This window comes from Sorex fumeus, unplaced genomic scaffold (genome assembly GCF_029834395.1).
Source record: "Sorex fumeus unplaced genomic scaffold, SorFum_2.1 ptg000265l, whole genome shotgun sequence".
Taxonomy (NCBI): Eukaryota; Metazoa; Chordata; class Mammalia; order Eulipotyphla; family Soricidae; genus Sorex; species Sorex fumeus.
Window position 1 is genome coordinate 27,347,594 of NW_026606322.1, and position 13,925 is coordinate 27,361,518.

Genomic DNA, 13,925 nt, shown 5'->3' on the forward strand with positions numbered 1-13,925 from the left:
GATTTGCAATACAGATACTGAGAGGCTATCACGTTTGGTCCTTTGTCTACTTTCAGCACACATCTCCCTTCCCGAACAATCCCTCCAACCATCATTGTTCTTCTCTGTCCCAGCTGCCTTCTGCCCCTGCTCAAGAGGCAGGCTTCCAACTATGGGGCAATATTCTTGGCCCTTGTGTCTACTGTCCCTGGGTGTCAGTCTCATATTATGATTAACAATTTTTTTAAAGTCTGTGCCTAGAAAGGGTGAAGAGATATTATAGGGATGAAGGGAAATAGTAAAGAGAAGCTCATCCAAAAATAAATAAACAAACCATAAAGTAAAATAGGAAGATTAGAAGTCATCTGAATTATATTTAAAAATCATTGCAGAATTGTTATAGAATATTCATTGCAGTCATAAAATATTTGTAAGACTTCCAAAATTTGGAAACGTGCTTTTATTATAATAGGTATTCACGATCTCTGGGTATAATTTAATACCCATCTTTTCTTTTACGTTAAGGAAAAAAGTCAAAGTACTAAATGAAATAGCTCAACTTCATCTAAATAATCTAAAAAGTTAATAAAAAAGTTAATAAAGAATTAGCATTACTGAAACTTGGCACAGATCACAAAGAACAAAATTAGCGTTGGCATGGAGGCGGGGAAAAGGAACTCTCATTCACTGCTTTTTGGCATTCACCTGGTTCGACCTATTTGGAAAACAATTTAGACACTTCTCAGTAAAACTAAAAATTGAGCTTCCATATGACTCAGCAATTCCACTTCTTGGCATGTACCCCAAGGACCCAAAAATGCTATTCCAAAGAGACATTTGCACTCCTATATTCATCATAGCACTATCGACAATAGCCAAAATAGGGAAACAACCCAAATGTCCAAGAACAGATAGCAAATAAATAAAGAAACTATAGTGTACGCTACAGCACAGCAGTTAGGGCATTTGCCTTGCACGCAGCTGACCCTGCCAAGCTGGGTTCGATTCCTCCACCCCTCTTGGAGAGCCCAGCAAGCTACCAAGAGTATCTCACTCGCATGGCAAAGCCTGGCAAGCTACCCGTGACATATTCAGTATTCCAAACACAGTAACAACAAGTCTCACAATGGAGACATTACTGGGCCTGCTTGAGCAAATCGATGAACAACGGGAAGGCAGTGACAGTGTCAGTGATACTCTGTATACACAGTGGAATACTATCACTTATCAGACAAAATGAAATCATGCAATTTGCTGCCACTTAGATGGAGCTAGTACGATGCTGAATTAAGTCATCCAGAAGGAGAGGGGCAGACACAGAAAGATCTCCCCTATATGTGGGATATGAAGAAACATTGTAAGAGAATAACCGAAGTCAGAAAGAGAGGGACAGACATAGAAAGATTGCATTCATCTGGGGAACATAAAGTATCAAAATAGGAGACTAACACCCAAGAGTGGCCAAGATTAGTACCAGGAGGTTTGCTCCATGGCTTGGAGGCCAGCCGCACACACTAGGGGAAAAGGCAGGGTGTTGGGAGGATCCTCCCAGGATGGGAGATATATGCTGAGAGTAGACTATAGACCAAACATGATTGCCACTCAATGCTTCTTTTGCAAACCACAGCACCCAAAAGGAGAGAAAGAACAAAAGGGAATGCCCTGCCAAAGAGGCGGAGGAGAGGAGGGGGAGGAGGGATACTGGGATTGGTGGTGGTGGAGAATGGGCACTGGTGGAAGGATGGGTATTCGATCATCGTATAACTGAATCCCAAGCACAAAAATGTGTAAGTCTACAACTGTACCTCATGGTGCTTCACTAATAAAAATTTAAAAGACAAAAAAAAAATAATAACCGAAGGCCCAATGCAGCAGAATCTGTGAACGGTCTATAAAACTGAGCTTCCCAAGGCTAGGCCGGGAGAGGGGGGAGGGGGCCGGGGGGGGGGCACTGAAGGAGAGAAGCAGTGATACCTGCTTCTACAGGGATCCAGGAAGTTGCCCAGAGACTTCAGCAGCTGCCCAGCGTTCTAGTCTGGATGCCACATGGTCCTGAACGCAGCAGAGTGACCCACTACACAAAGCAAAACAAGCAAACAAGGAACAAATCCTGAAACACAGAGAAGTTATATCACTAAACCATTGATCTCCAGACCACCTGAACTTCAAGCTGCGCAGTTCAAAGCCACCAGGAAATAAATGTGCCAAAATATTAGCAAAAAACTGCCTCTGAGCAGTGAAAAATGGCAATTACGTCCTTTCTCTTTGCAAGATTTTTGTAACGGGGGGGGGGCAGGTACTTTTAAATTAACCTCAGAATCTGATTATTATAACCAAGATCTCACACACACACACACACACACACACACACACACACACACACAACCGGTTTAAATAGGTTGTTTTTATAAACTTGGGGAAATTTTGCCAACTTCCTCTTGCTCAAACCCCAGGTTTCCTATTTTAGCTTCTAGATAATCATTCTGCCCATCTTGAAACCAAGATCCTCACACACACCCAAAGCAACCAATGAGTGGGTAGTGTTAGGGGCTGTTAAGATTCTAGTACTGGACAAGTTGGAACCACTTCTGAAATTAAAGACCTTTTTTTTCTTTTCTTTAAATACAACTTGAGAAATTGAGCATGTGGGACCCAAGTGATAGTACAGCAGGTCGGGAGTTTGCCTTGCACACAACTGACCCAGGGTTCAGTCGCCCCAGCACCATCAGGAAAAAGTCATGAGTAAGACCTGAGCATCTATGGGTGTGGCCCAAAACGAAAGAGAGAGAGACAGAGGCAGAGAGACAGAGAGACAGAGAGAGAGGAAGATTGAGCTTGATACACCCTTTATATGGTGAATAAAGCTAATGCAAGAGTATAGTTATATGTATTATTATATAATAATATACGGCAGAGTCTGGCAAACTTCCCGTGTCGTACTCCATATGCCAAATACCAGTAACAGTGATAGGTCTCATTCTCCTAGCCCTGAAAGAGCATTGAATATGGCTCTTTTAAAATCTCAGGGCTAGGAAGAAGGAGACGTTAGTTACTGGTGCCTGCTCGAGGCAATCGACGAACAACAAGATGATCGTGATCGTGATATAATAATATATTATCTCCATTGTGAGACTTGTTGTTACTGTGTTTGGCATATTAAATACCACACAGGTAGCTTACCAGGCTTTGCTGGGCTCCTGAGAGGGACGGAGGAATCGAACCTGGCTTGGCCAGGCCAGCCTCGCTCAAGGTAAATACCCTACCGTTATGCTATCGCTACTGGGCCCACTCGAGCAAATTGATGAACAACGAGATCACAGTGCTACAGTGCTAATATATTATCTATATGTAATAGATAATATATTATTATACAATAATATATACAATAATACATATATATTTATAAATATATATTTATAAATATATATATTTATCTCCGTGGAAAATTTCAAACCAGGAGCAATAAACTCCACACTAGTGCCTAAACTAGTGACCCCCAGATCTCACTTTCAGGTGCAGTCCCAGCACACAGGCTCCACCTACCCCACCCCGCAGTCCTCCGGCAAGGACCCGACCTTTGGGTCCCGCCCTTAGTTCCCCTCCCACCCCACGCCCACGGCTTCTAAAGACTACAACTCCCAGGCAGCGGAAGGCCCTTGCGCGTGCGCCTTGGCGCCCTCCGCCTACATTTCCCAGGGAGCCGTGCGCCCGCGCACCTGCGCGGTGGCGTCCTTCGCGCGCTACCCGCTCGGCTTTGACCTCCAGCCGCCCGGGAGAAGATGGCCGCGCAGGCAGTGTCCGGGCTGTCCCGGCAGGTGAGCGCGCATTCGTCCCTGTCCCCTGTGTTTTGCACAGAACGGGAGACCCCCAGGTTCAAACGCCCGGCCTCTGGGTGCCCAGTGTGGGGACCCCGAGTCAGGAAGAGAGTCGGAGGGAGTGAGGGGGTGGGGAGGGACGCTGGGGCCTGCCCGCGGCCCACCCCAGTTAGCTGTGCCGGATCCCGCACGTGGACACCCTCTTGGCCCCCCATCAGGGGTGACCCCCGAGCGCAGAGCCACGAGTGAGCTTTGAGCACCGCCAGATGTGCCCCCCCCCCGACCCCTCCACCTGACGGAAGGAAGATTTGCAACCCCTGCCCCATGTCTGCAAGGATGCAAGACTTGCAGACCCCATCGGAGTCCCCAGAATCGTGCTCCGAAGAGCCTTGGAGGCCTCAGGACAGTGTCCGTGGTCGTTGCGCTGCAAGGGCTGCTGGAGGTCCACGAAGGTGACCCCCTGGGGCCTTTGGAATTTGAGGGTTTCAACTCTCTGCTCGCTGGGGGAGAGAGCTGCCCGGGCTGGGGGTGACCCAGGTAGTCATGGCGTTAGTCTCATGCTCAGACCCAGGATTCTTCTCTTACTTGGGCAGCCTTGGAATTCAGAGCGGAGGCCCCCCTCTCTCGAGGCCTGAAATCCTGCTGGGTCCAGTTGCCTCAGCGCTGCCGGCTGGATTTCCCATAGCAATCCGTGTTTTTGCTCAGGATCACCGGAACGGTAGCGGGTGCAGCTTGATGATTCACTCCGGGGTAGCAAAGACAGTTCCACCCCGGTGACATCTCTGCGCTAAGCCACCGAAGCCTTGACTCCGTCGAAGTCGTCTTCAGATCCTTTCGTTCTTGGTTCACCCCCAGTCATCTTACTTCATCTGCTTGATTATCTTACAGGTGCGATCCTTCAGTACCTCCGTAGCCAGGCCCTTTGCCAAGCTCGTGAGGGTAAGTGTCTTCACTTATACACTCATCACTCGTTTGTGATTGAGAAGCTGGTGTGAGAGTGGGAGTCCAGGGCGGCAGGAGACCCTCCTGGAACTTCCTGCCCAGTTTGTGGTGCCCACATGGCGAGGGAGGGTGTGGGTGAGAGAACCAGCAGGTATTGAGTGCCCACCGTGTGACAGCCCCATGCAAGACCTTTATGTAGGACCTTTAAAAACCCCTGACACCAGTGGAAGTAGCTGGGGTTCTCATTGTACATCAGAGGAAATGAACCCCAGGAAATCTCATCCAGGATTAATCAACTTGGTTGTGCAGCAGGATTGAAAGTTCCTTCTTCAGGGGCTGGAGTGATAGCACAGTGGGTAGGGCGTTTTCCTTGCATGCGGCCTACCCTGGTTCGATTCCTAGCATCCCATATGGTTCCCTGGGCACCACCAGGGGTAATTCCTGAGTGCATGAGCCAGGAGTAACTCCTGTGCATCGCCAAATGTGACCCAAAAAAAGAAAAAAGAAACAAAAGTTCCTTCTTCAGAGGTTGGAATGATAGTACAGCGGGTTGGGCAGTTGCCGTCCATGTGGCCAACATAGGTTCTATCCCTGGCATCTCATGTCCCCCGAGCACCACAAGGAACAATTCCTGAGTGTGGAGCCAGTAGTAACCCCTGAGCATCTCCAGATGTGGCGGGGGGGGGGGGGGGGGCACAAAAAATTAGGAAGGGAAAAAAGGTTCCTTTTTCAAAGGCTAAGTTTTTTAACTGCAACAGTACAGTACAACTACACATACATACTGATGATGGGGTGTTTGTTGGGAGTGGGGGGATGTCTATTATTTTTAAAAATGTAGACATTGAGCACTTAGTAAATTGCCCGAGGGGTCCACTGAACTGAACCTATGGAGAGACAGAAGGGAATGTAGGATTGCTCTGTATCACTGTCATCCCATTGTTCATTGATTTACTTGAGCGGGTGCCAGTAACGGCTCTATTCCTTCCAGCCTGAGATTTTAGCAGCCTCTCCTTACTCGTCTTTCCCAATGATTGGAGGCTCTTTCAGGGTCAGGGGAATGAGACCTGTTATCGTTACTGTTTTTGGCATATCGAATACGCCACAGGGAGCTTGCCAAGCTCTGCCCATGCAGGCAAGATACTCTTGGTAGCTTGCTGGGCTCTCTAAGAGGCATATTTGATGGGGTTCAGACAGTGGGCAACAAAATCAGAGAGAAATTGCTCTGCAGCATTGAAAAGTATATATGCATACATCCTGTAAACACTAGGCTTCCTGATAATAGGTCTATCTGCGCTTAAAATCTCCCATACTTGACATTGAAGGAAGCATTAACCCATCTCAGAAACGGAATAATGGAATAATAGGTAGTTCTGTCTGAAGAAGGACATTAGACACTGTTTCTTCTGCCCCTTGTTTGGAGATAAGGTATTGCAAGTTCAAAATGAAACCTCCTTAATTTGTTAGAATTGACATTTCATGCAGCCCGTGGTGGGATATTTAAACTTGTGTGATACCCATTTCATGTGTTGAGTCTGCTTGTTGGCCATCTGATGATGTCCTTTTCTTCCCTGGCCTCGCCCTCTCTTTAAAGCCGCCCATTCAGATCTACGGTGTCGAAGGTCGCTATGCCACGGCTCTGTACTCTGCCGCGTCCAAACAGAACAAGCTGGACCAAGTCGAGAAGGAGCTGCTGAGAGTGGCGGTGAGAATGTTTCTTCTCCTTTTGAGTTACTTGATTGTGTGTTCCTGTGAGACCTGCCCCCAAGAGAAAAAACTGGGCGGGGGGGGGGGGTGAGGCCCTGGCTTCAAAGCCCCTGACACTGCCACCCCCTGCCCTGAATGTGTTTTTCCATCCACTTTCTCAAGCTTTGTGTTTTCAGCTTACTGTTTGGAACTCAGACAGAAGGGTCTTACTGGCTTGTTGCGTAGCATAACTGTGTGTGTTTTGTTCACTTTTTACATCTTGCGCTTTTATTAGGATGTTGGTCCTAACAGGAATTCAGCTGTAGTTGGGAGTTCCTGCCTCTGCCCGGTTCTCTGCAGATAACACTGAGTTTCTGCTGGTGAGCTGGGTTGCCGTCCTCGAGAAGCGGGCCGAGATGCTCGCTGTCGGGGCATTTCAGCGAGTGATCACTCCTGCAGCAACTTCTGTATGCCCGTTTTAAGCTGGAACCCCGGTGCCCAGCTGACCCAGAATCCAGAATGCTTTGAGTTTATGTGTCAGTGATTTTTTTTTTTTTTTTGGCTTTTTGGTGATGCTCAGGGGTTACTCCCAGCTCATCACTCAGGAATTACTCCTGGTGGTGCTTGGGGGACCATATGGGGTGCTGGGAATCGAACCCAGGTTGGTCGTGTGCAAGGCACCCGCTGTACTATTGCTCCGGCCCCAGTGTGTCAGTGATTTTTACAGGAAAGGGGCATTTTTGTGGGGGCACTCAAGGGGAAGTTTCCGCTTCTGTCACAGGGTATTTGGTGGACTTGGACCAGGAGCGGAGGGGTTGCTGACGGAACAGTGACACCCTCTCCCCAGTCCTCAGTTTCGGGTTCTCCAGCCTAATTAGGAGGGAGGCGGGACATGCTGGTAGCTGTATGTGGCCAGGGTCCAGGCACAGTGGCCGTCACTGGCCTCCCTAGTGTGTGGGAAACTGAACATTTGGGGATCACACCTGGCGATGCTCAGGGGTTCTTCTGGCTCTGCACTCAGGGATCACTCCCGGCAGTGCTTGGGGGAACCCTATGGGGTGCCAGAGATTGAACCCGAGTCGGCCACCTGGAGGGCAAACGCCCTCCCTGCTCTGTTATCACTCCGGCTCCTCAAAATTAAATTTTTAATTGATGAATTGGAGCATTTAAAATTTTTTTCAGGCAGAAAAAAAATATTCACGATTCTCCTGTGCAGAATTGGGGTGGGGTGGTGGGGGGCCGGCAGGGCCCCCCCAAGCTGAAACATCTCTGGCCGGTGCCCCTGCAGCAATTGCTGAAGGAACCCAAGATGGCGGCCTCCATCCTGAACCCACACGTGAAACGCGCTGTCAAGGTGAAGAGCATTGGCGACCTGACGGCCCGGGAGAAGCTGTCCCCGATCACCACCAACCTCATCAGTGAGTCCCGGGCACTGGGACTCTGCTCCAGAAGCAGTGGGGCGCGGGGGGCAGGAGGGGAGGGACAGTGGCCCCTGGGCACGGAGGATGTTATGCCCTGCCCCCCTCCCCAGCTGTCTTGGGGGGAGGCAGGGGCAGGCAGTATGTGACTCGGCACCCCCCTGTCTCCCCAGATCTGCTTGCCGAAAACGGGCGTTTGAACAACACCCCTGGGATTATTTCGGCCTTTTCCACCATGATGAGTGTCCACCGTGGCGAAGTCCCCTGCACAGTGACCACAGCCTCTGTGAGTGATGGGTGGGGTTGAGAAGGGGCAGGCAGGGTGCTTGTGGTCAGCCCAGGTTCCATCCCTGGCTTGCCTTATGGTCCCCAAGAGCAGTGCCAGGAGTCATTCCTGAGTGCAGAGCCAGGAGCATCACCGGGGTGACCTGGCACCCAGGATCCTCTCCGTGGCGGCAGGCAGATCATACCCGTGCTTGTGGCCACTCTGGACTCGGTTTCTTTCCCCCATGGAAACAAGACTGACTGCTGTCTCCCCGGGGCCAGATCCCGGAGGTGATGGTGGGGAGTGCTGAACCCTCCCCACCCCCGAGAGAGGCCATCAGAGCTCCAGAGGGCAAGGGGGAGTCCTTGCTGGCTTTTACACCCCCAGAGGAGCAGGCAGGGGGTCGGGATTGCGGGCGTGTGGAGGTGCACGTCCCCCCTTCAGCCCCTCTTTATTTCTCCTCCGGTGAGTAAGACCGGGCCGAGAGGGATGATGCCCCCTCGTATGGGGGTACCTGCTCAACCTGGGGAGATTTCGGGGCCAGAGCTGCCCCTCGGTGAGCATCTATCTGCCAGCTGAGCTCCTGACAGATTTTCTAGAACCTGGCCAAATGGTGGCTTCCCCAAGAAGTAGAGGCTGATGCCGAGGGGACACCCAAGTTCTCGGGCCTTTAGAGGCCATTGTGGATGGTGCTGAGGGGGCCCCGAGTGAGCTGGACAGTGGGCCTCAGTGTGCGGGGGCCTCCTTCACGGGCCCAGCAGCTGAAAGGGCTTCCCGCTTCCCACAGGAAGTCTGGGTTCAACTTGTGCTAGGTGGGATGAATGATTTTGTTCTGTTTCCAGGCTCTGAATGAGGCCACGCTTTCTGAACTCAAAACAGTCCTGCAGAGCTTCCTCAGCAAAAACCAAGTGTTGAAGTTGGAAGTGAAGGTAGGTTTGGGGGGAGGGTGGCATCTGTCCTCCGGTCGACCTCGGGGAGGAGTGAAAAATCCCGCCCACTGATGGTCAAGGCTCGGCTGGGGTCCCGGAGCAGAGCCGGGCCGCTTGGGGGGTGGGACTCTCCCTCTGTCTCACTGCCCTCTGGCACCTGCGGACAATCTGGAGCGTGACCGACGCCTGTGTTCTTTCCCAGACCGACCCGTCCATCATGGGGGGGATGATCGTCCGCATCGGAGAGAAGTACGTCGACATGTCTGCCAGGACCAAGATCCAGAAGCTGAGCAAGGCCATGCGCGAGGCTATGTGAGCGCGCGACTCCCCCCAGGGCCAGCTGCACCTGGCGGGGCAATAAACTGCCTCTGAACAGAACAGTCACTTCTGCTCTTTAAGATCCGGCATAGACCGACACCCCCCCCAGACTCACACACGCCGAGCTCCACAAGGAGTAATTTCTGGGTGCAAAGCCAGGAGTAACCCCTGAGCATCACCAGGTGTGGCCCCCAAACCAAATAAATAAGACACAGAGGGCCCTTTGGGGAGACAGGGTCTGCTCCCGACATGCTCTGCCTGCTTGGCTGAATGGTCTCGCGTGTAGGTGCCAGCTCGCCGTCCTTCGCACCAAGCAGCCCGCCTCCTTGTCAGCATTCCCCTAGGTCAGGGGTTACACGGCCAGCCTTGTGGTCCTGGTGTTTGCTTAGAAAATCTGCGGAAGCTTGTGTCCGTTAGGAAAGCGTTGAGAGGGACCACAGATCGCACAGCGAGGAAGGCGCCTGTCGTGCATGTGCCCAGCTCAGGCTCAACCCCCATCCCTCTTACGCATCCTGAGCCCACCAGGAGTGATTGCTGAGCGCCGCGGGTGTGGCCCAAAAACCAGAATGGCACGAGTTGAGTTACTGCGGCCCGGGTTGAGGCCAGACCGTTGGTGCTTCCTGGACCTTCTCTTGTTTCCTTCATGGCTGAGCCGCCACGGGTCAGCTCAGGAACCGTCTCGAGCTTCCCCTGGTTCCCTCGCAAGAGGCCCCAAAACCCTATCAGCAGCCTCACCCTGCGTGCGTGCATGCGTGTGTGTGTGTGTGTGTGTGTGTTGTGCCTGCTCTTAGTTGTGTGTGTGTTGTGCCTCTTCCCAGCATGCACGGTGCTGTTGGTCTCAGCTTGTAGCTGGTCCACTTTGTACTCCTGATTATCCTAACAAGTGTGTGACCCCAAAGTGCTATGTCTTAGTCTGGCCCCTTCCCCGGTTAAATATTTTCTTCTCTGAAGAAATCTAGAAGTCAGCCTGTATCCAGTGGGCATCCATTCCTTCCTGTGTGAAGGGGCTATTCTAAACACCTGTACACGGAGACCGGACTTCTCAGCCCCAGGAGTGCTTGGGGAGCCTAGGAACAGCCTCGGAGCAGGAAATGAGCGGGGAGGTGCAGGCTCGGAAACAAACCCAGGTCAAGCACCCTTCCTCAGGCCTCCAGCCAATCGGGAGGCGGCCAGCACAGGTGAGAGCATTTCCCCAGGCTGGAAGCCAAAAGGAAGTGGCCTTTTGCCTTTCTGGTAAGTTGCCCCAGGAGATTAGACCGACTCTTGGTCCACCCAGGGCCACAGGGCTTCTGGTTGTAAAGTATATGCCCAAAAGGTTATAGACAGGCTGAACAAGACCTACTGGGCAGTGACCACAGTCCGGGCCATTCGCTGTGTCCTAGTACTGAGACCAACATGTTCCCCCGTCTGTCACGCCATTGCTTCCAACCACCAGGTTTGGCTGAAACTGGGTCTGGTAAACCAGCTACACGATCAGCTGAGTTGACAGACAACCCAGACAACTCCACAGCCTCTTGGTAGCAGGCCAGGAGCCAGGAGCACCCAAACTGCTCCTGGCCCCAATATGCGCTGACCAACTTGTAGCTGGACATAGGGCCCCTCTGCTGAATGCCATTGACCAGCCTCCCCTGTAGTCCCTGGCCAGGAAACCAAGTTCCAGCAGCCGAGGGGAATCGAGATGCTATCTGGGCCTTCCTGGGTTGCCTCATGAGAAGCAGGCGTGCAGCTTCTCCATGAAGTGCAGGTGGTGGGAACCGGAGCTGCCTCATGCCCAGTGAATTTAAGCAATGGTCGCCCTTCAACACCCCTGCTTGACCTCAGACCAACCTGGGCTGTTAGCACCAAGGAGGAAGCCACTTTCATGGAGCCTTGGGGTTCAGGGTCTCTGAGCGTGTGACAGAACCCCAGACAGGGCTGCTCGCACAGCATCATCCTGTAAGACCACACACTTCCTAGACTCCGGGTAACCCTGCAGAGAGTATCTTTGGGGGAACCCTCTGGCTATAATCCCACGCCAGTCCTTCAGATTCACACTCCACAACCTGTCAACTGAGCACATAGAAATGGGCGGATTGATGAAATGCTTCAAATCCTGCTATCTGGTATATCAGTTTATTTTGCCCCAGAAATTGTGCACAGTGGTTCTCTTCCTAGTACAGTGGGCCAAGGAACCTAAAGCAAAAGCCATTTGGGGTTGTTTAAATAAATTCAGGAAGACTAGGTAACATGCTGACAATGGGGTATATACTATGCAGTCCTTGAAAAATGAAGTTGGGGGCAGAGAAATAGCTCAATGGGTTGAATACTTAGCATTCAAGAGGCCCAAATTTGAACCCCAGCATCTCATGGTCCCCTGAGCACAGAGCTAGAAATGGCCCCTGAGCCCTGTGGGTATGACTGAAAAAAACGAACAAAAGAAATCAAGTTGTAATATACATCTGCTGGATTTAAAAGAAAGCAATCAAACAAAATGTGGGAGATTTTATGTAAATTATATAGTTGAACAATGCCTTGTGGATGTCGTCAAGACATCCTAGCCATTAACTAATCCAAAAGCATCTAAAGTGGAGATGGGGGGAGGGGGGGAAGAACACAAAAATGACGGGCTCTCTCAAATGTTAAGATATATTTTTGTTTGAGGGGGGGAAATATCTTCATTAGATGATTTCATTGTTTTGTATTTCCTGTGCTACTGAATTTTCTGCATTAAGAAGTATTCACTAGAATTAGAAGAAACACAATAAACAATTTGGGGTAAAATAGTCCCTTGATTATGCTGGCTCAGCGGTAGGGCATTCGCCTTACAAGCGGCCAACATGGCTGACCCGAGTTCGATTCTTCCGCCCCTCTCGGAGAGCCCGGCAAGCTACCGAGAGTATCTCGCCTGCACGGCAAAGCCTGGCAAGGTACCCGCGATGTATTCGATATGCCAAACACAGTAGCAACAAGTGTCATGATGGAGACGTTACTGGGCCCGCTAGAGCAAATCGATGAACAACAGGAGGACCATGTCGAAAATTATTTATTTTGCTTTTTTTGGGTCACACCCAGCGATGCTCAGGGGTTACTCCTTGCTCTGTACTCAGGAATTACTCCTGGTGGTGCTGGGGGAACCATATGGGATGCCAGGGATCAAACCTGGGTCTGCCGCGTGCAAGGCAAACGCCCTACCTGCTGTACTATCATTCCCGCCCCTGGTTCCTACATTTTAGCACGTAGTTATCTATTCTACATGTTTTAAGGATTCCTTCTACACACCAATCTGGGGGAAACTAGATACCAACCAGGAAAAGCAATTTATTATTTTCTTTGTTCTTGACGGCTTTTTTTAAAAAAAAACAAAACAATTTTTATGATGATGATTAAAACAAAAACCCAAACAGTGCCTTGGTGCTGGAGAGGTGGTACAGCCAGAGTGCCCTCCCCCTACTCTAACATACAAAGACAAAGCTCTCAACATGTGGACTTGGAAAACTCTTTGGGGGAAGCCAGAATAATCCTTGGAAAGTCTTTGTAAGACAGTCCCTTCACCACTGCTACTGTGGAGCTCCTTACTACACAACGGAGAACATCTCAAATTCTCAGCACTTGGTATGGGGTACCTGATGTCTCTCAGGGGCTAATGTGCATCTGAAGAAGATACAGGAGAGTGAAAGGTGTGATGGTTTGGGTTTGGTTTTGTTTTGGGGTCACACCCAGCGATGCACAGAGGTCACTCCTGGCTCATGCACTCAGGACTTACTCCTGGCGGTGCTCAGGGGACCATATGGAATTCTGGGAATCGAACCCAGGTCAGTCACATGCAAGGCAAACGCCCTACCCACTGGCTATCACTCCAGCCCTAATGGTTTGGGGTTTTTTAAGTTTGGAATTTTTTTTTTCCTCTCACAAGTACAGCTTTATGAGTGGGCAAAGAAGAGTACAGGAAGTGCCGCCATTTGCAAGGTGATTCACTTCCTGTCTGCTCAGGAAGGTGGTGTGGCAGAAAGAACACAAACCAATCGGCTTTTCTCATTTTATTCATGAACTATGTGAAATTAAACCGTACAGGTCAAAATGACCAAAGAGTTGTCAAAGAGATTGTTCTTTCATAGGTTCAAGATATACAGGAACAGCGATTTGTAGTGATGTTGCTACTGGCTTAGAGGAATTCAAACAAAACCAGTTACCATAATCTGAACTGACAGCATTGAACGTTTTACACATGATAAGGTGCCAAAGGAACACTCAAACAGTGAAACCAACCCCAGCTTCTTTTAAACAAATAGAGAAACAGTGTTTTGGGCTCTGCTTCATCAAACCTTAGACATATACAAAATTCTACAATTGATAATAGTGTCTAGTTATCTTCAGAACTCCATTGACATTACATATCAGACAACAGGGTCTCCCTTCAATAGAAAATTGAACAGGACTTTTATTTTGGCAACAGAAGTATATTACAGTCCACAGGGCACCAGGGGTGAGGGGCTGATTCCCATCTCTGGGCAGAGCTGGGAGGGGAAGCATGTGACGACAGTTGGAAGCCCCACTTGTCACCGGAAACACAGGTGACTTGTGTCAACACTGGCACCTT

General features: G+C 50.3%; 1 protein-coding gene across 1 annotated transcript; it reads left to right on the forward strand.

Moving 5' to 3' along the window:
* The first annotated feature begins 3,695 nt into the window (after positions 1-3,695).
* On the forward strand, positions 3,696-9,597 carry ATP5PO (ATP synthase peripheral stalk subunit OSCP). The gene is made up of 7 exons (XM_056109391.1): positions 3,696-3,794; positions 4,683-4,733; positions 6,328-6,438; positions 7,708-7,837; positions 8,011-8,123; positions 8,945-9,031; positions 9,234-9,597. The coding sequence occupies exons 1-7, from the start codon at positions 3,759-3,761 to the stop codon at positions 9,345-9,347; spliced, it is 642 nt and encodes a 213-aa protein (XP_055965366.1). The 5' UTR covers positions 3,696-3,758; the 3' UTR covers positions 9,348-9,597.
* The last annotated feature ends 4,328 nt before the right edge of the window (positions 9,598-13,925 follow it).

Bases quoted from the DNA above. Each gene is read 5' to 3' on its own strand.
- ATP5PO (XM_056109391.1), top strand. From the start codon at position 3,759: ATGGCCGCGCAGGCAGTGTCCGGGCTGTCCCGGCAG. The intron at 7,838-8,010 runs GTGAGTCCCGGG...CTGTCTCCCCAG, and splicing joins GATCACCACCAACCTCATCA to ATCTGCTTGCCGAAAACGGG. The intron at 8,124-8,944 runs GTGAGTGATGGG...TTCTGTTTCCAG, and splicing joins GCACAGTGACCACAGCCTCT to GCTCTGAATGAGGCCACGCT.